General features: G+C 35.2%; 1 protein-coding gene across 1 annotated transcript in view; it reads right to left on the bottom strand.

The window, feature by feature from the left end:
* The window catches only part of LOC127361529 (uncharacterized), a 57,613-nt gene that overhangs the window by 33,420 nt on the left and 3,294 nt on the right, over positions 1-20,899 (bottom strand). The window contains exons 3-5 of the mRNA XM_051396223.1: positions 19,247-19,267; positions 10,960-10,980; positions 10,252-10,272 (exon numbers count right to left, since the gene is read on the bottom strand). Of these exons, the coding sequence (XP_051252183.1) occupies positions 10,252-10,272; positions 10,960-10,980; positions 19,247-19,267 (63 nt within the window). The remainder of the gene's footprint in view (positions 1-10,251; positions 10,273-10,959; positions 10,981-19,246; positions 19,268-20,899) is intronic.

The raw sequence follows: 20,899 nt of genomic DNA, 5'->3' as shown, positions 1-20,899 counted from the left end.
AATTATCTACAGATGTTCTGGTCAATAATTAGAAAAGAATATTTCTACAGATGTCAGTTTCACAGTCACAACAAAGCCCAAATGTGTTAGGGGGCTGTGGCCCCCACTAACTGGTTAAGAGGAGTGTTATAAAACAGAGCAGTGAATATGGTTTACAAACATGTGATATTAATAATCTTTAATTAATTTACATTATTGATTGCCCAAGACAGGAACACTGTCTGCAGGAAAGAGGAAACCACCTCAATTAATGACAGAGACAAGTAGGGTTGAATATCATAAATATTTATGAACTTTCACACAGAAAATACTACAGATAAGGAGGAGGTGGGGATCGAACCAACAACCTTCCAAGTAGTGGACGGCTAAGAGAGGCTAAATGAAGGATCTGAGCTTCAATCAGAGAGAGAGAGAGAGAGAGAGAGAGAGAGAGAGAGAGAGAGAGACCTTATTGACTGAGCTCAAGTCAAATTTCCCACCAACCCTTCATTTATACAGTACATTTTAAACAGAGAGCTATGTACTTACAGAGGCAAAGAAAAACAATTGAATAACACTCAAAAACAATAAGTAAACAAATAGATTAAAGGAAATACAAATAAAATAAATCATAATGGTAAAATGACATAACGGGGATAACTAGGGACGGGCTCGTATTTGAGTACTCGATTGGACATCAGTATTCGTTCAATGTATCGAGTGCTTACAGGCAGAATGGAGACCAGGCATGAAAGTGATGTTTAAAAAAAATAGATGAAATGAACGCACAGGGCAAGCTGTGTAACATTAAACTCATAGAACAACTAGTTTGATGATTAACCATTTGTGGATCAGGCAAAAGGTAAAAACAGTGGATACAGATCATTTTGCCATCGGGGCAATAGACTCTGGAATTATCTGCCCGAGGTGATCAGGGTTGTCAGTACATTATCTGTTTTTAAATCTGCTTAAATAATAAATTTACAGGAAAGATTTTTGAGATGCCTGATTAGTAAACTTTGGTGTTGCTTTCTGTTTAGCTTTATTTTAGTTTATTCTCATATTTTAACAGTATTTTTGTATAGTTTACTTATCTTCTAGCATGTTTTCTTATTTCTCATGCGTTTTATAACCTTGTTTAGATAAGTGCTGTACAAATAAAGACATATTTTAAAGTTATACTGTAGTGAGAGAGAAGATTAGCTGGCTCAAAGTGTTAATGGTGACTGGAGGTTGCTAAGGTGGCCAGTAAGATAGTGGCAGTACAGTTCAGTGGTTTAAATCCAATATTCACCCAGCAGGTATTTAAAAAAGCAGTGAGTGGAAGAGGTAACAGCTGGTGTCAATAAGTCCACTATTAGAGTAGGCCTATTGTAAGCAGTAGAGTTTTTTCAGTATGGTAAAATGACTTAACGGTGATAACTAGGTAATTACCTACTCGATTGGACATCAGTATTCACTCAATGTATCGAGTACACTGGACTTTAACAATCCCCCAGATTCCACCGGGCAAGGCTGCGATATGTTCTAGCTCTGGTGGGATTTGAAGATGTGTGGATATAAGACACAGACGTTATAAAGCTGTGCTCGGTGGACTTTCAGAGTTTTTGTCTACAATACTTCTGATACCAGACGTAACTATAAAGAGAAATCATTAATGCTAGGCTACAGCTTGTCTGTGAATAAAGGCTGCAGCTTCTCAAGACCAAAGTAAAGCTCCCGTCTGTTGTTTTCCAACTGCTGTCTGTTGTCTGTGTGTGTGTGTGTGTGTGTGTGTGTGTGTGTGTGTGTGTGTGTGTCTGTGTGTGTGTGTGTGTGTGTGTGTGTGAGAAAGAGACAGACAAGAGATAGGAGGGGCTGATGAAGTGTTTGAACCAACTGTTGGTGATTACATTGACGATGATCCCGCTTCAAACAACTGGGGTTGTAGAAAGACTTGTCTCGTCCTTTTTCCTGATAGAAACACAGAACATTATTTAAAGTACACAATCACAACTGCTGGAAACACAGAATTGTTAATTCATTCTGTTTCCACTGGATCAGTTCCTGATACTTCTCACCATTAATCCCGCTCCATCTTATGGGATTGTTCTAGGACACTGGAAATATTTTACTGACTGACGTTTTAATGCTCTTCACAACTTCACTAGTACAAATAAAAATAAAATGAGTTTGCTTAGAAATGTAAATAGGGGTAAAAGGTTTTACTCAGAGATGGTCTGAAGACTAGTAAAAAATATATAACTAAATACATTAATTAATTAACAAGAAGTATAAAGCTGTTCCTTTCAGCTCAGATCAGATGGTAAAAAATAGCACTAAGATTTCAAAACCAAACTAAATAAAACAGAATTTATTGAACTCTAAGTCTTAGTTTAGTTGTTTCTTCTTTAAGGTGGCACACCACTTAAATTACAGCAGGTTTGCTCATGTGCGTAGAATTCAGCTTATTTTGCCATAGACATGTTAGTGTTAGTTGACCTTTCTGACAATGTTAACAAAAGATGTTTATCCACCACTGATTTGGATTTGCTCAAAACTTTAATGGGTTCTTCTTTGACCCACGCTATAACCTTCCAACAAGTTTGATCTGGCCGGTAGTTTTTCCGTAATCTTGCTCACAAACAAACAAGCAAAAACACTGTATATTACGCCGGTGCAAAGGTCAATTTAATTTTTTTATTAACTTTTCTGATCTTTTACTGCCTTTAATTGATAGTGAAAGCTGAAGATAAACAGGAAAGGGGGGCAGAGAGAGAGGGGAAGACACGCAGCAAAGGCCGCAGGTCGGATTAGAACCCTGGGCGGTTGCAACAAGGACTCAGTACAGTTTATTAAAGATCAGGTGTACTAACCCTTTAAGATTGCATCTTCAGTTATATTGTTCAACAATGTATGCTTAAAAAAAATGTCTTTGTCTTTTTATCTCTAAATCCAATCATTTTGTCTTCCTGTAAAACAAAATGTGACTTGATTGGAAATTAGAAACTGATTTCAACCAATAATATCATGATGTTCACCTGTCAAATGTCAGTACTTTATTCCCTAATGCTGCATTTGATCCTGGTCGGGATGTGCTGTTCACTGGGAGCTCCCAGTCCCAGCAGTCAGCTAATGGGTCTGCTATAACGCTAGCCTCAGAGGGACGTACCACACAGCGCTATAATTGGCTACGGCGACAAGTCCCTCCCTAACTGCCTGTTTTTACAGGAAGTACAGAAATATGCAGAAGCAAACAGTTCTCTGATTTCTGTCTCACCTGGACCTTAAATCTGGAGTCCATCCTGAGAGTGATCAATTAGCCTGCCAACCCTTTGCAATGAGCCAAAAAGTCAGTATTTCTTAATTCACCTGTACAGAATGGGAATATTCTCAGACTTCATCTTCTTTTTACTCAGTTGATACACAATCAACCCACATGGCTCCTACGCTGACCATGTCCAGGTATCAGCAGCACACCCGCCTGACTACAGGAGGTAACTCCAGTCAGAGAATCACAGAGCTTGTCTATTAGACTTACTATGGTTTATTCTCTCAAACTGAGTATTTTTGGATCCCAAAGATTCATTTTTGGTCATATAAGGACTCATTCAATGTTAGTTGAACTGTGGGTCTGTATTAAGGACTGACTGTAATACAGTGTGCTGGAGTTTTGTGTTTGTGTAGTTGCTCTCCCTGCCAGAGGGTGAGACAAGTTCCACACAGCAAGTTAAATGATTTGGGTGTCTGTCAGTGTGTTACAACAGATAAAAGGGGAAGAAAAGAGCTTTAATGATGTAGAATGTATATGAGGCTGACTCACGTATCACTATCACCATCATTTGCTACAACGTCTTCCTCTGATGAGGAAGAAGAGGAGGAGGAGGGAGAAAAAACACAGGGCGACCTGCAGAAAGGAATAAACAGTGTTATGAAACTCCTTCATCAGTATGAAAATAAACATTAAAAACTAAAGAAACAGGATTTCAAATATGAGAACAGTGAGTGGAAAAAGACAAAAGAGCTTCTACATGTAATGTGTGTCTGTACTAAATGTTGATAAATGAATCAACATTTTAATGTCAGTTAAAGATTACCTTGAGCGTTCTTTTGGCTTCGATGTGATCTTGTGATCGATCACTCAAACAGTTGGATCCAGTGGAAGCTCTGCGTTTCAGAAGAACTCTAGTAGACAAGAAAGACCAGCAGCGGGACATTAGATTATAAGACATCCCGTTACAACTTAAACTAACAAGTAAACATCAAAAAGTTCCGGAAAGTTGATCCTGTTCCAATATTTTATTCTTCCGTACGTTTTTCGGCGCGCTACTCCTCCCGCAGTTTTGGTCGCACATACACAAAAAAGGTATCAAAACGTGCGGCTCGGTGAGGACATTAGTGCTGAGACTTTTCTAAGTGTTTCACCAAACGGTTTGCCGGTAAATCGCCAAAACCGGTCCAAAAAATGAATGGGTGTGTATTGCGAGAATGTTCAACCGCCAGAGTGCGTGACATCATCGCTAGAGTGTGGGGAGAGAGAAAAATTTGTTGAAAAATAAATTTGTAAACTGCTCTCAAGGCCACAAATTTCACTCTACAGAAATAATTTATAGATAGAAACGTAGGTAAATCCGTTGAGGTCGCAGTGATACCACTGCTGAAGCTGTCGGACAAATAGTTTTGGCGGGAGACGCACTGATGTGACAGCAACACCCTCTCACGGCCCCATCTACTCCCATGTTAATTTTAGAGGAGGAATCTTGAAAGGAGCTCGTTGAACCTCTTCTCTCTCAATCTCCCCAGGTCACATTTTTTTAACTTTAGCCACTGAAACTCGGCAGCGCTATAGTCAACAAGATGACGACGCTCACGGTCTTTTCGGTTTTCATTTCGGTCGTTCCTGGCCATGGGTTCGAGGGAATTCATTTTAAATGTTCTGTCTCTCTGAGGAGTTAGAGACAGAGAGAGAGCGTGCGCAGCTGCTGTGGGCTCCCCTGATTGCCATGACAACCAAAGCCTGCTCACACACACACACACACACAGCTAGCTACAGAGAATGACAAGATATTAATAAGCTAGCGCTAGCTGGCTAGCTAAAGATAATTAGAAGGTATTAGAAGGCTAGCTAATTCATTAATATGCTTTGCTTGCTAGAGAGGATAAGCTACTAATGTTAGACAGAACAAGGTATGAATATGCTAGCACTCGCTAGCTAGAGAGGACAAAGGATTACTGTGCTAATTAAACGTCACAAAAGACACTGAAATTCTTAATTAGCATCTATTTCAACTTGTTACACCTGACACAAGTAATACAGATTGACTAATGTAATAAAACATCAAGTTAGATTTATTTTGTGAGGAAGAAGACACTCAACTGTAACTGCAGTCGAGATTTGCACTACCTACATATCTGTTTATGGTAATACACATAATAATAATAATGCATATAACCACCATTCTACATAAAACACATTCGACTGGTCAGTCAAAAAACTTTAAAGCCATTTTTCTCAGTTTCACTCTCAGTGTAGTTACTGTGGTTATGCTTTTTTAGGGCAGAATACATTAATCAAACTAAGGTCCTAACTTGAAAATCGGGCTGAGGGTGGTGTTTCAAAATAAAAGTCTACACCGTTCATTGTATGTTAACAGGTAGGGGGTCTGGTGGACACTTTTCTAAAACTTTAAAAAACCTACACTGCCTATGACTGCACATTAAGAATAGTTTTCTTTCTTAATTATGTATTACTTATTAATATAAATATTGTTATTCACGTTATTGATAGCATTACTTATTATTGTTATTATTATTATTATTATTATTACTACTACATACTTATTATTCCCATAATTGTTAATAACTTATTTAGTTACTTTAGCAATTTTAATTAAACCATCACGCTTCCTGCATAATCGGAGGACAATATTATGCCAAGCTCCATTTAAGAAATACCATATATTAACAATTATTTGCGTTTACATAAAAGCACATAACTGTAGAAACACAAGAAAAAAACTCATCATATTTCAACAGTCTTCTTGTTAATTCGGCATCAATATAATACATAAATACCAACTTTTTGGCCGACTTTGTCGCATCAACTCGTTATCAGCCTTACTATTTCAGTGGGAGAAGATCGCGGGAATAGATGGAAAAAACACTATTCGTTATTAAAATACGTGGTGGTTGGTGGATTACGTGTACGCCCAATAAAACACAGGTAAGAATGCTGATTAACCGTGTATTATGTGTGTGTCATGGTGAAGGACAGAGAAGAGAGGACATGATAAACAGAAAATATAGTAAAATATAGACGCACCCTCTCTGGTCTCTGCCCTCTCAAATCAGCCCTTCGTACGTCATCACCGTAACAACAAGCTGCTATTTCTATTTGTTCTCTCATATGAACACACACACGTTGAAAGCTTGATCTGTCACATACCTAAGCAATGGTAGAGGTCACATACTGTAAACTACTCGGCAGTGTCAGTAATGTATGGGCCAGAGTCACGGGCCAGAGCAAGGCACAATCAAAATTTCTTTAGGAATTTTCTAGTTTCTAATATTATACAGTAACACAAAAATGACTTACTCTAAATCTAGTAGCTTAAAGTCTTCATCATCTAACTCTTCATTTGAGCTGTAACACACACACACACACACACACACACACACACACACACACACACACAGGTTTTATTGATTCCTTTAAAGATTGAGGGCAGTCACCAGGTCTGTAGACAGGATGTTAGAAATAGTGAGGTTGTGAGTGTGTGAGTCCACTAGGGGGTTCAGCATGCTCCCCAAAGGAAAACTGTGAGGACTATAGAAGGAACAATAATCACTGAGGAAATAAAGTCAGTGTAACACACAGAGGTAAATTCTACCACAGTCCACAGCCCACTGAGTACTAATGGGTGTGGGGTAGCCAGACAGGGACAGGTTTTATATTTGGTGGTTGATACATCCACTGAAATGGTGTTTTTATTTGATTTATTACTCTTGAAGGACACATTGGATATAAGGGACTCTTTACTGAAACTGGTTCTGGTTCTGGTGGACAAGAGACAAAGACCACCAGGGTGGTAAATTAGATTGTGATCCATCAGCCACAGCAACTGCTGATACACAGAAACTACCAAGTAGACATCAGAAAAGTTCAGTAAAAGTTGATTCTGTTCCCACTGAATGATTTCTCTCCTCTTTTTAAAGTAGTTTCCTCTACTTCTCACTTTAACATGAATTATTATTAGATTATTCTAGGACAACAGGAACATTATGAGGGTTATATATTATAATATTTACTGTTGTTGATCTTCAATAAAATAAAGTTGATTGAACTTCAGTGTCAGTGTGGATACAACAGATACAAGAGACAGAAAAGATGAATGTAACTAAACTAAAGAGGTTTTAATGATGTTCACAACTTCATCAATATATTATGTGTGAAAGAATCTTTATGAGTTTAACAGATTATACTCACAGTGCTTTCAGTAACTCCTCCACGCTGCAGAAAGTAATAAACAGTGTTATGAAACTCATAATACTTTATCAGTATGAAAATAAACAGTAAAAACTAAAGAAACAGGATTTCAAATATGAGAACAGTGAGTGGAAAAAGACAAAAGAGCTTCTACATGTAATGTGTGTCTGTACTAAATTATAAAATGTACAGTTGTTGATCTTCAATAAAAGGAAGTTGATTTGACTTTAGTGTCTGTCAGTGTGGATACCAGTGAAATTAAATTAGTGTCAAACACTGACAAACAGCAAGTATTTGTCTAAACAGATCACACAGCAATAGCAGAGTGTTAGCTAACATAGATATTAAAGTGATAAAGTAACACAATGATGACTTACTGTGGAGAAAGAACGCTGTCTGATAATCCATGACTGAATGTTGACCTGTAGCTCTCCATAGTTATACTGACTCCTGGCCAGTCTGGGCTGTAACACACACACACACACACACACACACACACACACACACACACACACAATAAATAAATACAGTCTCAGGTTTTATTGATTCCTTTAAAGATTGAGGGCAGTCACCAGGTCTGTAGACAGGATGTTAGAAATAGTGAGGTTGTGAGTGTGTGAGCCCACTAGGGGGTTCAGCATGCTCCCCAAAGGAAAACTTTGAGGACTATAGAAGGAACAATAATCACTGAGGAAATAAAGTCAGTGTAACACACAGAGGTAAATTCTACCACAGTCCACAGCCCACTGAGTACTAATGGGTGTAGAGGGCTCTTCACTGTTACTATTACTGGTTCTGATTCTGTTGGACAAGAGACAAAGACCACCAGGGTAGTAAATTAGATTGTGATCCATCAGCCACAGCACCAACTGTGTGTGTGTGTGTGTGTGTGTGTGTGTGTGTGTGTGTGTGTGTGTGTGTGTGTGTGGAATGTTAATAAATGCAGATCATTGATCATCAAATCTGACCTGGGAGGAGAGAGTGTTTCTCTGAAAGTGATGATGTCTTTTTTGACTGATCACTCTTAAAGGACACATTGGATGTGGTCGACTCGTTACTGTCACTGTCACTGTCACTGGTTCTGGTTCTGGTGGACGAGAGAGAGAAAGACCACAGGGTGGTAAATTAGATTGTGATCCATCAGCCACAGCAACTGCTGGATACACAGAAACTACCAAGTAGACATCAGAAAAGTTCAGTAAAAGTTGATTCTGTTCCCACTGAATGATTTCTCTCCTCTTTTTAAAGTAGTTTCCTCTACTTCTCACTTTAACATGAATTATTATTAGATTATTCTAGGACAACAGGAACATTATGAGGGTTATATATTATAATATTTACTGTAGTTTTGATCTGTGACTCTGATGTAGTTCACACAGAGAGGTTTCAGAAGGAGAACCTCCTCCTCTGTGTCCTCACACTGACTCACTGCAGTAACTGCAGGTACATTAGACACAGTGAGAACAACCTACAGCGACTGTATGAGCACTCTGACTGCATCCCTTTGTGCAATAATATCTACATTTTATATGACAACTCATTTATCACTTATACTGAGAGACCATCTGAATGTGAGATGTTACATTGTGATTTATTCTTATGACAAACTGATATTTAATTCCAATAGCGCCCTCTGTTGGTCCACAAGGCAAACTACTTCAACCTGCGTGTTTCCCTCACAGACTGTAAATGTTGAATTCAAACAGGTCATTACAGTCAGTATCACATTATTTTCAACCATTTGAACTAAAGTCCTCATTTCCAATAAAAGTCAGAGCCCTAAAATCAAATAATAGTCAACCCTGAACATTAAGATAATTCACTGAAGCATTTAGTTCTTATGGATCTGAACAATAGTATGTGACACCTTATGGTCAAACAGTGAGCAGCTGACTGTTAGATAACTGCTCTGACCTTTCCTCATTTATTCTAAAGAGTGTGAAGAATCAAACACTCAGATATGTTTCACAATAGAAGAGGATATTAAAACTTCATTAGACAAAATCCTGCTGTTGCATTTATGTTTTTGTGAGTCTGAAAATGATCCTGATAATAAACAGTAAACTACAGTGAGTCTGATTTATATGGCTCTATATCACATAGTAATAACAAGTAGTTGATTTCACACCAACTGTGTCTGTGTATGTGTGTGTGTGTGCGTGTGTGTGTGTGTGTGTGTGTGTGTGTGTGTGTGTGTGTGTGTGTGTGTGTGTGTGTGTGTGTAAAATGTTAATAAATGCAGATCATTGATCATAAAATCTGACCTGAGAGGAGAGCGTCTTTCTCTGAAAGTGATGATTTCTTCTTTTGACTGATCACTCTTGAAGGACACATTGGATGTAGTCGACTCGTTGCTGTCACTGTCACTGTCGCTGGTTCTGGTGGACGAGAGAGAAAGACCACCAGGGTGGTAAATTAGATTGTGATCCATCAGCCACAGCAACTGCTGATACACAGAAACTACCAAGTAGACATCAGAAAAGTTCAGTAAAAGTTGATTCTGTTCCCACTGAATGATTTCTCTCCTCTTTTAAAGTAGTTTCCTCTGCTTCTCACTTTAACATGAATTATTATTAGATTATTCTAGGACAACAGGAACATTATGAGGGTTATATATTATAATATTTACAGTTGTTGATCTTCAATAAAATAAAGTTGATTGAACTTCAGTGTCAGTGTGGATACAACAGATACAAGTGACAGAAAAGATGAATGTAACTTAACTAAAGAGGTTTTAATGATGTTCACAGCTTCATCAATATATTATGTGTGAAAGAATCTTTATGAGGTTAACAGATTATACTCACAGTGCTTTCTTCATCTCCTCCCTGCAGAAAGTAATAAACAGTGTTATGAAACTCCTTCATCAGTATGAAAATAAACATTAAAAACTAAAGAAACAGGATTTCAAATATGAGAACAGTGAGTGGAAAAAGACAAAAGAGCTTCTACATGTAATGTGTGTCTGTACTAAATGTTGATAAATGAATCAACATTTTAATGTCAGTAAACTCTTCTTTTTAGGAGAGGAGTGTCTTTCTTTAAAATGTTTACCTCCGGTCCTACCAGCCTGTTCACCACCTACTATAATCTCATTATGTGTCTAATTACAGTGATTGGAGCTTCAAATACAGGAGATGGTTACCAATATGACACATTTCATAGAGAAAGTTTTACTAACTAATAATCATTGTTTATTGTCCCAGACTGGATAATCAGACTGATTTCTCTCCTCTTTTTAAAGTAGTTTCCTCTACTTCTCACTTTAACATGAATTATTATTAGATTATTCTAGGACAACAGGAACATTATGAGGGTTATATATTATAATATTTACAGTTGTTGATCTTCAATAAAATAAAGTTGATTGAACTTCAGTGTCAGTGTGGATACAACAGATACAAGTGACAGAAAAGATGAATGTAACTAAACTAAAGAGGTTTTAATGATGTTCACAGCTTCATCAATATATTATGTGTGAAAGAATCTTTATGAAGTTAACAGATTATACTCACAGTTCTTTCTTCATCTCCTCCCTGCAGAAAGTAATAAACAGTGTTATGAAACTCCTTCATCAGTATGAAAATAAACATTAAAAACTAAAGAAACAGGATTTCAAATATGAGAACAGTGAGTGGAAAAAGACAAAAGAGCTTCTACATGTAATGTGTGTCTGTACTAAATGTTGATAAATGAATCAACATTTTAATGTCAGTAAACTCTCAATATTTGGAAGAATTTCTCCTCCAAAAGTTTTACTAACTAATAATCATTGTTTATTGTCCCTGTTACAAACTGTAAGTGTATTTTCCCTCCTCGCCACAATGAGACAACTGGTGGTTCAATGCAGTTGTGAGTCGCTCTCACATTATAAAGAGAGGGATGGACTCGAGTTGTCTTCCTTTGTCTCCAAACATTTCACCTGGATGATGTGTAGATGATGGAGATGTTTGCTGTGTGACTTTTAATGAACCTTCAATGTGAGTAGCAATTACTTTATATTAATTTACATCATATTATGGTATATAAGAGACAGGAAGGTTAGATTTGTTCAATAATATTATGTTGACTTATATGTCAGTCTAATCTTTATTTGAGAGATTTATGATACTTAAATGTGTAAATGTTGAACATGATTTAAAGACTGGATTAATGACTGGTTTTTAGAAATATTGTAATTTGTTCTTTCTTTATTTAGAACCATGGTTATCATCATCCTAGAAAGGCAACATTGGATTGGTTAATAAATAGTTGACTGATGGCAATCCTTGTTTCTTGGTGTTCTGTGGCTCCAGTTAGAAACTTAAATCCACAACAGTCCCAGACTGGATAATCAGACTGATTTCTCTCCTCTTTTAAAGTAATTTCCTCTATTTCTCACTTTAACATGAATTATTATTAGATTATTCTAGGACAACAGGAACATTATGAGGGTTATATATTATAATATTTACTGTTGTTGATCTTCAATAAAATAAAGTTGATTGAACTTCAGTGTCAGTGTGGATACAACAGATACAAGTGACAGAAAAGATGAATGTAACTAAACTAAAGAGGTTTTAATGATGTTCACAGCTTCATCAATATATTATGTGTGAAAGAATCTTTCTGAAGTTAACAGATTATACTCACCGTTCTTTCTTCATCTTCTCCCTGCAGAAAGTAATAAACAGTGTTATGAAACTCCTTCATCAGTATGAAAATAAACATTAAAAACTAAAGAAACAGGATTTCAAATATGAGAACAGTGAGTGGAAAAAGACAAAAGAGCTTCTACATGTAATGTGTGTCTGTACTAAATGTTGATAAATGAATCAACATTTTAATGTCAGTAAACTCTTCTTTTTAGGAGAGGAGTGTCTTTCTTTAAAATGTTTACCTCCGGTCCTACCAGCCTGTTCACCACCTACTATAATGTAAATGTATTCAGTTTGTTTAGGGTGAGAGTTTCATGGTAGGAGGACGTCTGGTAAGAATGTGTTTACAGTCACAGGGTCAGATCACAGAACCATTTGTGTTGAAGACCTAAAACCTTCACATGAGATTTACAGTGGTTCTGTTAATATGGCACCAGGGGTTCTTGGATGTACTGGATGGTATATAAGAGAGATCATTCTGGAAGTGGAGAGAGAGAACATCCATGCTGAGGTCTTCTCTCCATGCTGCATGTAATAAAGGGACTTGATTCATCACACTGGCTTCATAATTCTTCAGAGAACTAACAACTCTCAATATTTGGAAGAATTTCTCCTCCAAAAGTTTTACTAACTAATAATCATTGTTTATTGTCCCAGACTGGATAATCAGACTGATTTCTCTCCTCTTTTTAAAGTAGTTTCCTCTACTTCTCACTTTAACATGAATTATTATTAGATTATTCTAGGACAACAGGAACATTATGAGGGTTATATATTATAATATTTATAGTTGTTGATTCAGATTCATGCATTGAGGTTGTTATCTACTGGTAGTCATTAATAACTCTGTGTCTGTTACAACACACATTTCTGTGTAATAACATTTTAACAAAGGAAGTTGGTTTGACTTTAGTGTCTGTCAGTGTGGATACCAGTGAAATTAAATTAGTGTCAAACACTGACAAACAGCAAGTATTTGTCTAAACACATCACACAGCAATAGCAGCGTGTTAGCTAACATAGATATTAAAGTGATAAAGTAACACAATGATGACTTACAATGGAGAACGGACGTTGGCTGATAATCCATGACTGAATGTTGAGTTGATATACGGAGGCATAATGGGTACTGGCCTGGCTGGGCTGTACCACAAACAAACAAACAAACAAACACACACACACACACACACACACACACACACACACACACACACACACACACACACACAAGAGGTTTGAGTAAAGATGGTGGAGAGCTGAGTGCTGATCTGTGACTCTGTGATGTAGTTCACACAGAGAGGTTTCAGAAGGAGAACCTCCTCCTCTGTGTCCTCACACTGACTCACTGCAGTAACTGCAGGTACATTAGACACAGTGAGAACAACCTACAGCGACTGTATGAGCACTCTGACTGAGATTGAGATTATTCTCGGACAACAGGAACATTATGAGGGTTATATATTATAATATTTACAGTTGTTGATCTTTAATAAAATAAAGTTGATTGAACTTCAGTGTCAGTGTGGATACAACAGATACAAGTGACAGAAAAAATGAATGTAACTAAACTAAAGAGGTTTTAATGATGTTCACAGCTTCATCAATATATTATGTGTGAAAGAATCTTTATGAAGTTAACAGATTATACTTACTGTTTTCTCTTCATCTTCTTCCTGCAGAAAGTAATAAACAGTGTTATGAAACTCCTTCATCAGTATGAAAATAAACATTAAAAACTAAAGAAACAGGATTTCAAATATGAGAACAGTGAGTGGAAAAAGACAAAAGAGCTTCTACATGTAATGTGTGTCTGTACTAAATGTTGATAAATGAATCAACATTTTAATGTCAGTAAACTCTTCTTTTTAGGAGAGGAGTGTCTTTCTTTAAAATGTTTACCTCCGGTCCTACCAGCCTGTTCACCACCTACTATAATCTCATTATGTGTCTAATTACAGTGATTGGAGCTTCAAATACAGGAGATGGTTACCAATATGACACATTTCATAGAGAAAGTTTTACTAACTAATAATCATTGTTTATTGTCCCAGACTGGATAATCAGACTGATTTCTCTCCTCTTTTTAAAGTAGTTTCCTCTACTTCTCACTTTAACATGAATTATTATTATTTATTATTTTTGTCTTTCTTCAACCCTGGGTAAATTATTAATTGTTGCGCCTCTTTTACCCTGGATCTTACAACTGAAGTCGTAACAGTTTTATGTTGGGATCCAAGGATACCTTTAAATATGAACTTGTTCATTTGAAGTATTTAACTGGAACGAAAAAGGATGTTGGGTGTGACCATGTGCTCAGAAACAAAGCAATAAATGTTTGTGTTTCCATATGCTGGCTTATTTAATTTCGTACAAGAGTGAGTGATACCAACCTCTTCTACGTAGAACTCCAAAGCTCCCACTCTAGCTATTATTAATGATTTTGGTTGTAATTATTAATTTAATTATTAATCTGATTTCTGAATTGATAGTTTAGTGTAATATTTTTGAGACTGATCAATCGATTATTGGTTATCGTTCCCTTATTTAGGGATAGTGCCCCGAGGAACTTTCATATTAATTAAAGTAATTTTCTATTATCTTTTGATAATTGTAATTTTTGATAACCATTAATTGATTAAACAAATACAGTTAGACCACTCTAACACCCTATGTCGTGGAGCCCGACATTTATATTATAATATTTACTGTTGTTGATCTTCAATAAAATAAAGTTGATTGAACTTCAGTGTCAGTGTGGATACAACAGATACAATGACAGAAAAGATGAATGTAACTAAACTAAAGAGGTTTTAATGATGTTCACAGCTTCATCAATATATTATGTGTGAAAGAATCTTCATGAAGTTAACAGATTATACTTACAGTACGTCCTCCACCTCCAACTCCCTGCAGAAAGTAATAAACAGTGTTATGAAACTCCTTCATCAGTATGAAAATAAACATTAAAAACTAAAGAAACAGGATTTCAAATATGAGAACAGTGAGTGGAAAAAGACAAAAGAGCTTCTACATGTAATGTGTGTCTGTACTAAATGTTGATAAATGAATCAACATTTTAATGTCAGTAAACTCTCAATATTTGGAAGAATTTCTCCTCCAAAAGTTTTACTAACTAATAATCATTGTTTATTGTCCCTGTTACAAACTGTAAGTGTATTTTCCCTCCTCGTCACAATGAAACAACTGGTGGTTCAATGCAGTTGTGAGTCGCTCTCACATTATAAAGAGAGGGATGGACTCGACTTGTCTTCCTTTGTCTCCAAACATTTCACCTGGATGATGTGTAGATGATGGAGATGTTTGCTGTGTGACTTTTAATGAACCTTTAATGTGAGTAGCAATTACTTTATACTAATTTACATCATATTATGGTATATAAGAGACAGGAAGGTTAGATTTGTTCAATAATATTATGTTGACTTATATGTCAGTCTAATCTTTATTTGAGAGATTTATGATACTTAAATGTGTAAATGTTGAACATGATTTAAAGACTGGATTAATGACTGGTTTTTAGAAATATTGTAATTTGTTCTTTCTTTGTTTAGAACCATGGTTATCATCATCCTAGAAAGGCAACATTGGATTGGTTAATAAATGGATGACTGATGGCAATCCTTGTTTCTTGGTGGTCTGTGGCTCCAGTTAGAAACTTAAACCCACAACAGTTCCAGACTGGATAATCAGACTGATTTCTCTCCTCTTTTTAAAGTAGTTTTCTCTACTTCTCACTTTAACATGAATTATTATTATTTACTATTTTTGTCTTTCTTCAACCCTGGGTAAATTATTAATTGTTGCGCCTCTTTTCCCTTTGATCTTACAACTGAAGTCGTAACAGTTTTATGTTGGGATCCAAGGATACCTTTAAATATGAACTTGTTCATTTGAAGTATTTAACTGGAACAGAAAGGATGTTGGGTGTGACCATGTGCTCAGAAACAAAGCAATAAATGTTTGTGTTTCCATATGCTGGCTTATTTAATTTCGTACAAGAGTGAGTGATACCGACCTCTTCTACGTAGAACTCCAAAGCTCCCACTCTAGCTATTATTAATGATTTTGGTTGTAATTATTAATTTAATTATTAATCTGATTTCTGAATTGATAGTTTAGTGTAATATTTTTGAGACTAATCAATCGATTATTGGTTATCGTCCCTTATTTAGGGATAGTGCCCCGAGGAACTTTCATATTAATTAAAGTAATTTTCTATTATCTTTTTATAATTATAATTTTTGATAACCATTAATTGATTAAACCAATAAAGTTAGACCACTCTAACCTTCAATGTGAGTAGCAATTACTTTATATTAATTTACATCATATTATGGTACATAAGAGACAGGAAGGTTATATTTGTTCAATAATATTATGTTGACTTATATGTCAGTCTAATCTTTATTTGAGAGATTTATGATACTTAAATGTGTAAATGTTGAACATGATTTAAAGACTGGATTAATGACTGGTTTTTAGAAATATTGTAATTTGTTCTTTCTTTGTTTAGAACCATGGTTATCATCATCCTAGAAAGGCAACATTGGATTGGTTAATAAATAGATGACTGATGGCAATCCTTGTTTCTTGGTGGTCTGTGGCTCCAGTTAGAAAATTAAATCCACAACAGTCCCAGACTGGATAATCAGACTGGTTTCTCTCCTCTTTTTAAAGTAATTTCCTCTATTTCTCACTTTAACATGAATTATTATTAGATTATTCTAGGACAACAGGAACATTATGAGGGTTATATATTATAATATTTACTGTTGTTGATCTTCAATAAAATAAAGTTGATTGAACTTCAGTGTCAGTGTGGATACAACAGATACAAGTGACAGAAAAGATTAATGTAACTAAACTAAAGAGGTTTTAATGATGTTCACAGCTTCATCAATATATTATGTGTGAAAGAATCTTCATGAAGTTAACAGATTATACTCACGGTACTTCCTCCTCCTCCCTGCAGAAAGTAATAAACAGTGTTATGAAACTCCTTCATCAGTATGAAAATAAACATTAAAAACTAAAGAAACAGGATTTCAAATATGAGAACAGTGAGTGGAAAAAGACAAAAGAGCTTCTACACTAAATGTTGATAAATGAATCAACATTTTAATGTCAGTAAACTCTCAATATTTGGAAGAATTTCTCCTACAAAAGTTTTACTAACTAATAATCATTGTTTATTGTCCCTGTTACAAACTGTAAGTGTATTTTCCCTCCTCGTCACAATGAAACAACTGGTGGTTCAATGCAGTTGTGAGTCGCTCTCACATTATAAAGAGAGGGATGGACTCGACTTGTCTTCCTTTGTCTCCAAACATTTCACCTGGATGATGTGTAGATGATGGAGATGTTTGCTGTGTGACTTTTAATGAACCTTTAATGTGTTTAGCAATTACTTTATATTAATTTACATCATATTATGGTATATAAGAGACAGGAAGGTAAGATTTGTTCAATAATATTATGTTGACTTATATGTCAGTCTAATCTTTATTTGAGAGATTTATGATACTTAAATGTGTAAATGTTGAACATGATTTAAAGACTGGATTAATGACTGGTTTTTAGAAATATTGTAATTTGTTCTTTCTTTGTTTAGAACCATGGTTATCATCATCCTAGAAAGGCAACATTGGATTGGTTAATAAATGGATGACTGATGGCAATCCTTGTTTCTTGGTGGTCTGTGGCTCCAGTTAGAAACTTAAACCCACAACAGTTCCAGACTGGATAATCAGACTGATTTCTCTCCTCTTTTTAAAGTAGTTTCCTCTACTTCTCACTTTAACATGAATTATTATTATTTATTATTTTTGTCTTTCTTCAACCCTGGGTAAATTATTAATTGTTGCGCCTCTTTTCCCTTTGATCTTACAACTGAAGTCGTAACAGTTTTATGTTGGGATCCAAGGATACCTTTAAATATGAACTTGTTCATTTGAAGTATTTAACTGGAACGAAAAAGGATGTTGGGTGTGACCATGTGCTCAGAAACAAAGCAATAAATGTTTGTGTTTCCATATGCTGGCTTATTTAATTTCGTACAAGAGTGAGTGATACCAACCTCTTCTACGTAGAACTCCAAAGCTCCCACTCTAGCTATTATTAATGATTTTGGTTGTAATTATTAATTTAATTATTAATCTGATTTCTGAATTGATAGTTTAGTGTAATATTTTTGAGACTGATCAATCGATTATTGGTTATCGTCCCTTATTTAGGGATGGTGCCCCGAGGAACTTTCATATTAATTAAAGTAATTTTCTATTATCTTTTGATAATTGTAATTTTTGATAACCATTAATTGATTAAACAAATACAGTTAGACCACTCTAACACCCTATGTCGTGGAGCCCGACATTTATATTATAATATTTACTGTTGTTGATCTTCAATAAAATAAAGTTGATTGAACTTCAGTGTCAGTGTGGATACAACAGATACAAGTGACAGAAAAGATGAATGTAACTAAACTAAAGAGGTTTTAATGATGTTCACAGCTTCATCAATATATTATGTGTGAAAGAATCTTCATGAAGTTAACAGATTATACTTACAGTACGTCCTCCTCCTCCCTGCAGAAAGTAATAAACACTGTTATGAAACTCCTTCATCAGTATGAAAATAAACATTAAAAACTAAAGAAACAGGATTTCAAATATGAGAACAGTGAGTGGAAAAAGACAAAAGAGCTTCTACATGTAATGTGTGTCTGTACTAAATGTTGATAAATGAATCAACATTTTAATGTCAGTAAACTCTCAATATTTGGAAGAATTTCTCCTACAAAAGTTTTACTAACTAATAATCATTGTTTATTGTCCAAGACTGGATAATCAGACTGATTTCTCTCCTCTTTTAAAGTAGTTTCCTCTACTTCTCACTTTAACATGAATTATTATTAGATTATTCTAGGACAACAGGAACATTATGAGGGTTATATATTATAATATTTACAGTTGTTGATCTTCAATAAAATAAAGTTCATTGAACTTCAGTGTCAGTGTGGATACAACAGATACAAGTGACAGAAAAGATGAATGTAACTAAACTAAAGAGGTTCTAATGATGTTCACAGCTTCATCAATATATTATGTGTGAAAGAATCTTTATCAAGTTAACAGATTATACTCACCGTTCTTTCTTCATCTCCTCCCTGCAGAAAGTAATAAACAGTGTTATGAAACTCCTTCATCAGTATGAAAATAAACATTAAAAACTAAAGAAACAGGATTTCAAATATGAGAACAGTGAGTGGAAAAAGACAAAAGAGCTTCTACATGTAATGTGTGTCTGTACTAAATGTTGATAAATGAATCAACATTTTAATGTCAGTAAACTCTCAATATTTGGAAGAATTTCTCCTACAAAAGTTTTACTAACTAATAATCATTGTTTATTGTCCCTGTTACAAACTGTAAGTGTATTTTCCCTCCTCGTCACAATGAGACAACTGGTGGTTCAATGCAGTTGTGAGTCGCTCTCACATTATAAAGAGAGGGATGGACTTGACTTGTCTTTCTTTGTCTCCAAACATTTCACCTGGATAATGTGTAGATGATGGAGATGTGTGCTGTGTGACTTTTAATGAACCTTTAATGTGAGTAGCAATTACTTTATATTAATTTACATCATATTATGGTACATAAGAGACAGGAAGGTTAGATTTGTTCAATAATATTATGTTGACTTATATGTCAGTCTAATCTTTATTTGAGAGATTTATGATACTTAAATGTGTAAATGTTGAACATGATTTAAAGACTGGATTAATGACTGGTTTTTAGAAATATTGTAATTTGTTCTTTCTTTGTTTAGAACCATGGTTATCATCATCCTAGAAAGGCAACATTGGATTGGTTAATAAATGGATGACTGATGGCAATCCTTGTTTCTTGGTGGTCTGTGGCTGCAGTTAGAAACTTAAACCCACAACAGTTCCAGACTGGATAATCAGACTGATTTCTCTCCTCTTTTTGAAGTAGTTTCCTCTACTTCTCACTTTAACATGAATTATTATTATTTACTATTTTTGTCTTTCTTCAACCCTGGGTAAATTATTAATTGTTGCGCCTCTTTTCCCTTTGATCTTACAACTGAAGTCGTAACAGTTTTATGTTGGGATCCAAGGATACCTTTAAATATGAACTTGTTCATTTGAAGTATTTAACTGGAACGAAAAAGGATGTTGGGTGTGACCATGTGCTCAGAAACAAAGCAATAAATGTTTGTGTTTCCATATGCTGGCTTATTTAATTTCGTACAAGAGTGAGTGATACCAACCTCTTCTACGTAGAACTCCAAAGCTCCCACTCTAGCTATTATTAATGATTTTGGTTGTAATTATTAATTTAATTATTAATCTGATTTCTGAATTGATAGTTTAGTGTAATATTTTTGAGACTGATCAATCGATTATTGGTTATCGTTCCCTTATTTAGGGATGGTGCCCCGAGGAACTTTCATATTAATTAAAGTAATTTTCTATTATCTTTTGATAATTGTAATTTTTGATAACCATTAATTGATTAAACAAATACAGTTAGACCACTCTAACACCCTATGTCGTGGAGCCCGACATTTATATTATAATATTTACTGTTGTTGATCTTCAATAAAATAAAGTTGATTGAACTTCAGTGTCAGTGTGGATACAACAGATACAATGACAGAAAAGATGAATGTAACTAAACTAAAGAGGTTTTAATGATGTTCACAGCTTCATCAATATATTATGTGTGAAAGAATCTTTCTGAAGTTAACAGATTATACTCACAGTTCTTTCTCC

Source organism: Dicentrarchus labrax, unplaced genomic scaffold (assembly GCF_905237075.1).
Source record: "Dicentrarchus labrax unplaced genomic scaffold, dlabrax2021, whole genome shotgun sequence".
Lineage (NCBI taxonomy): Eukaryota > Metazoa > Chordata > Actinopteri > Moronidae > Dicentrarchus > Dicentrarchus labrax.
This window is presented reverse-complemented; position numbering and strand designations above follow the sequence as displayed.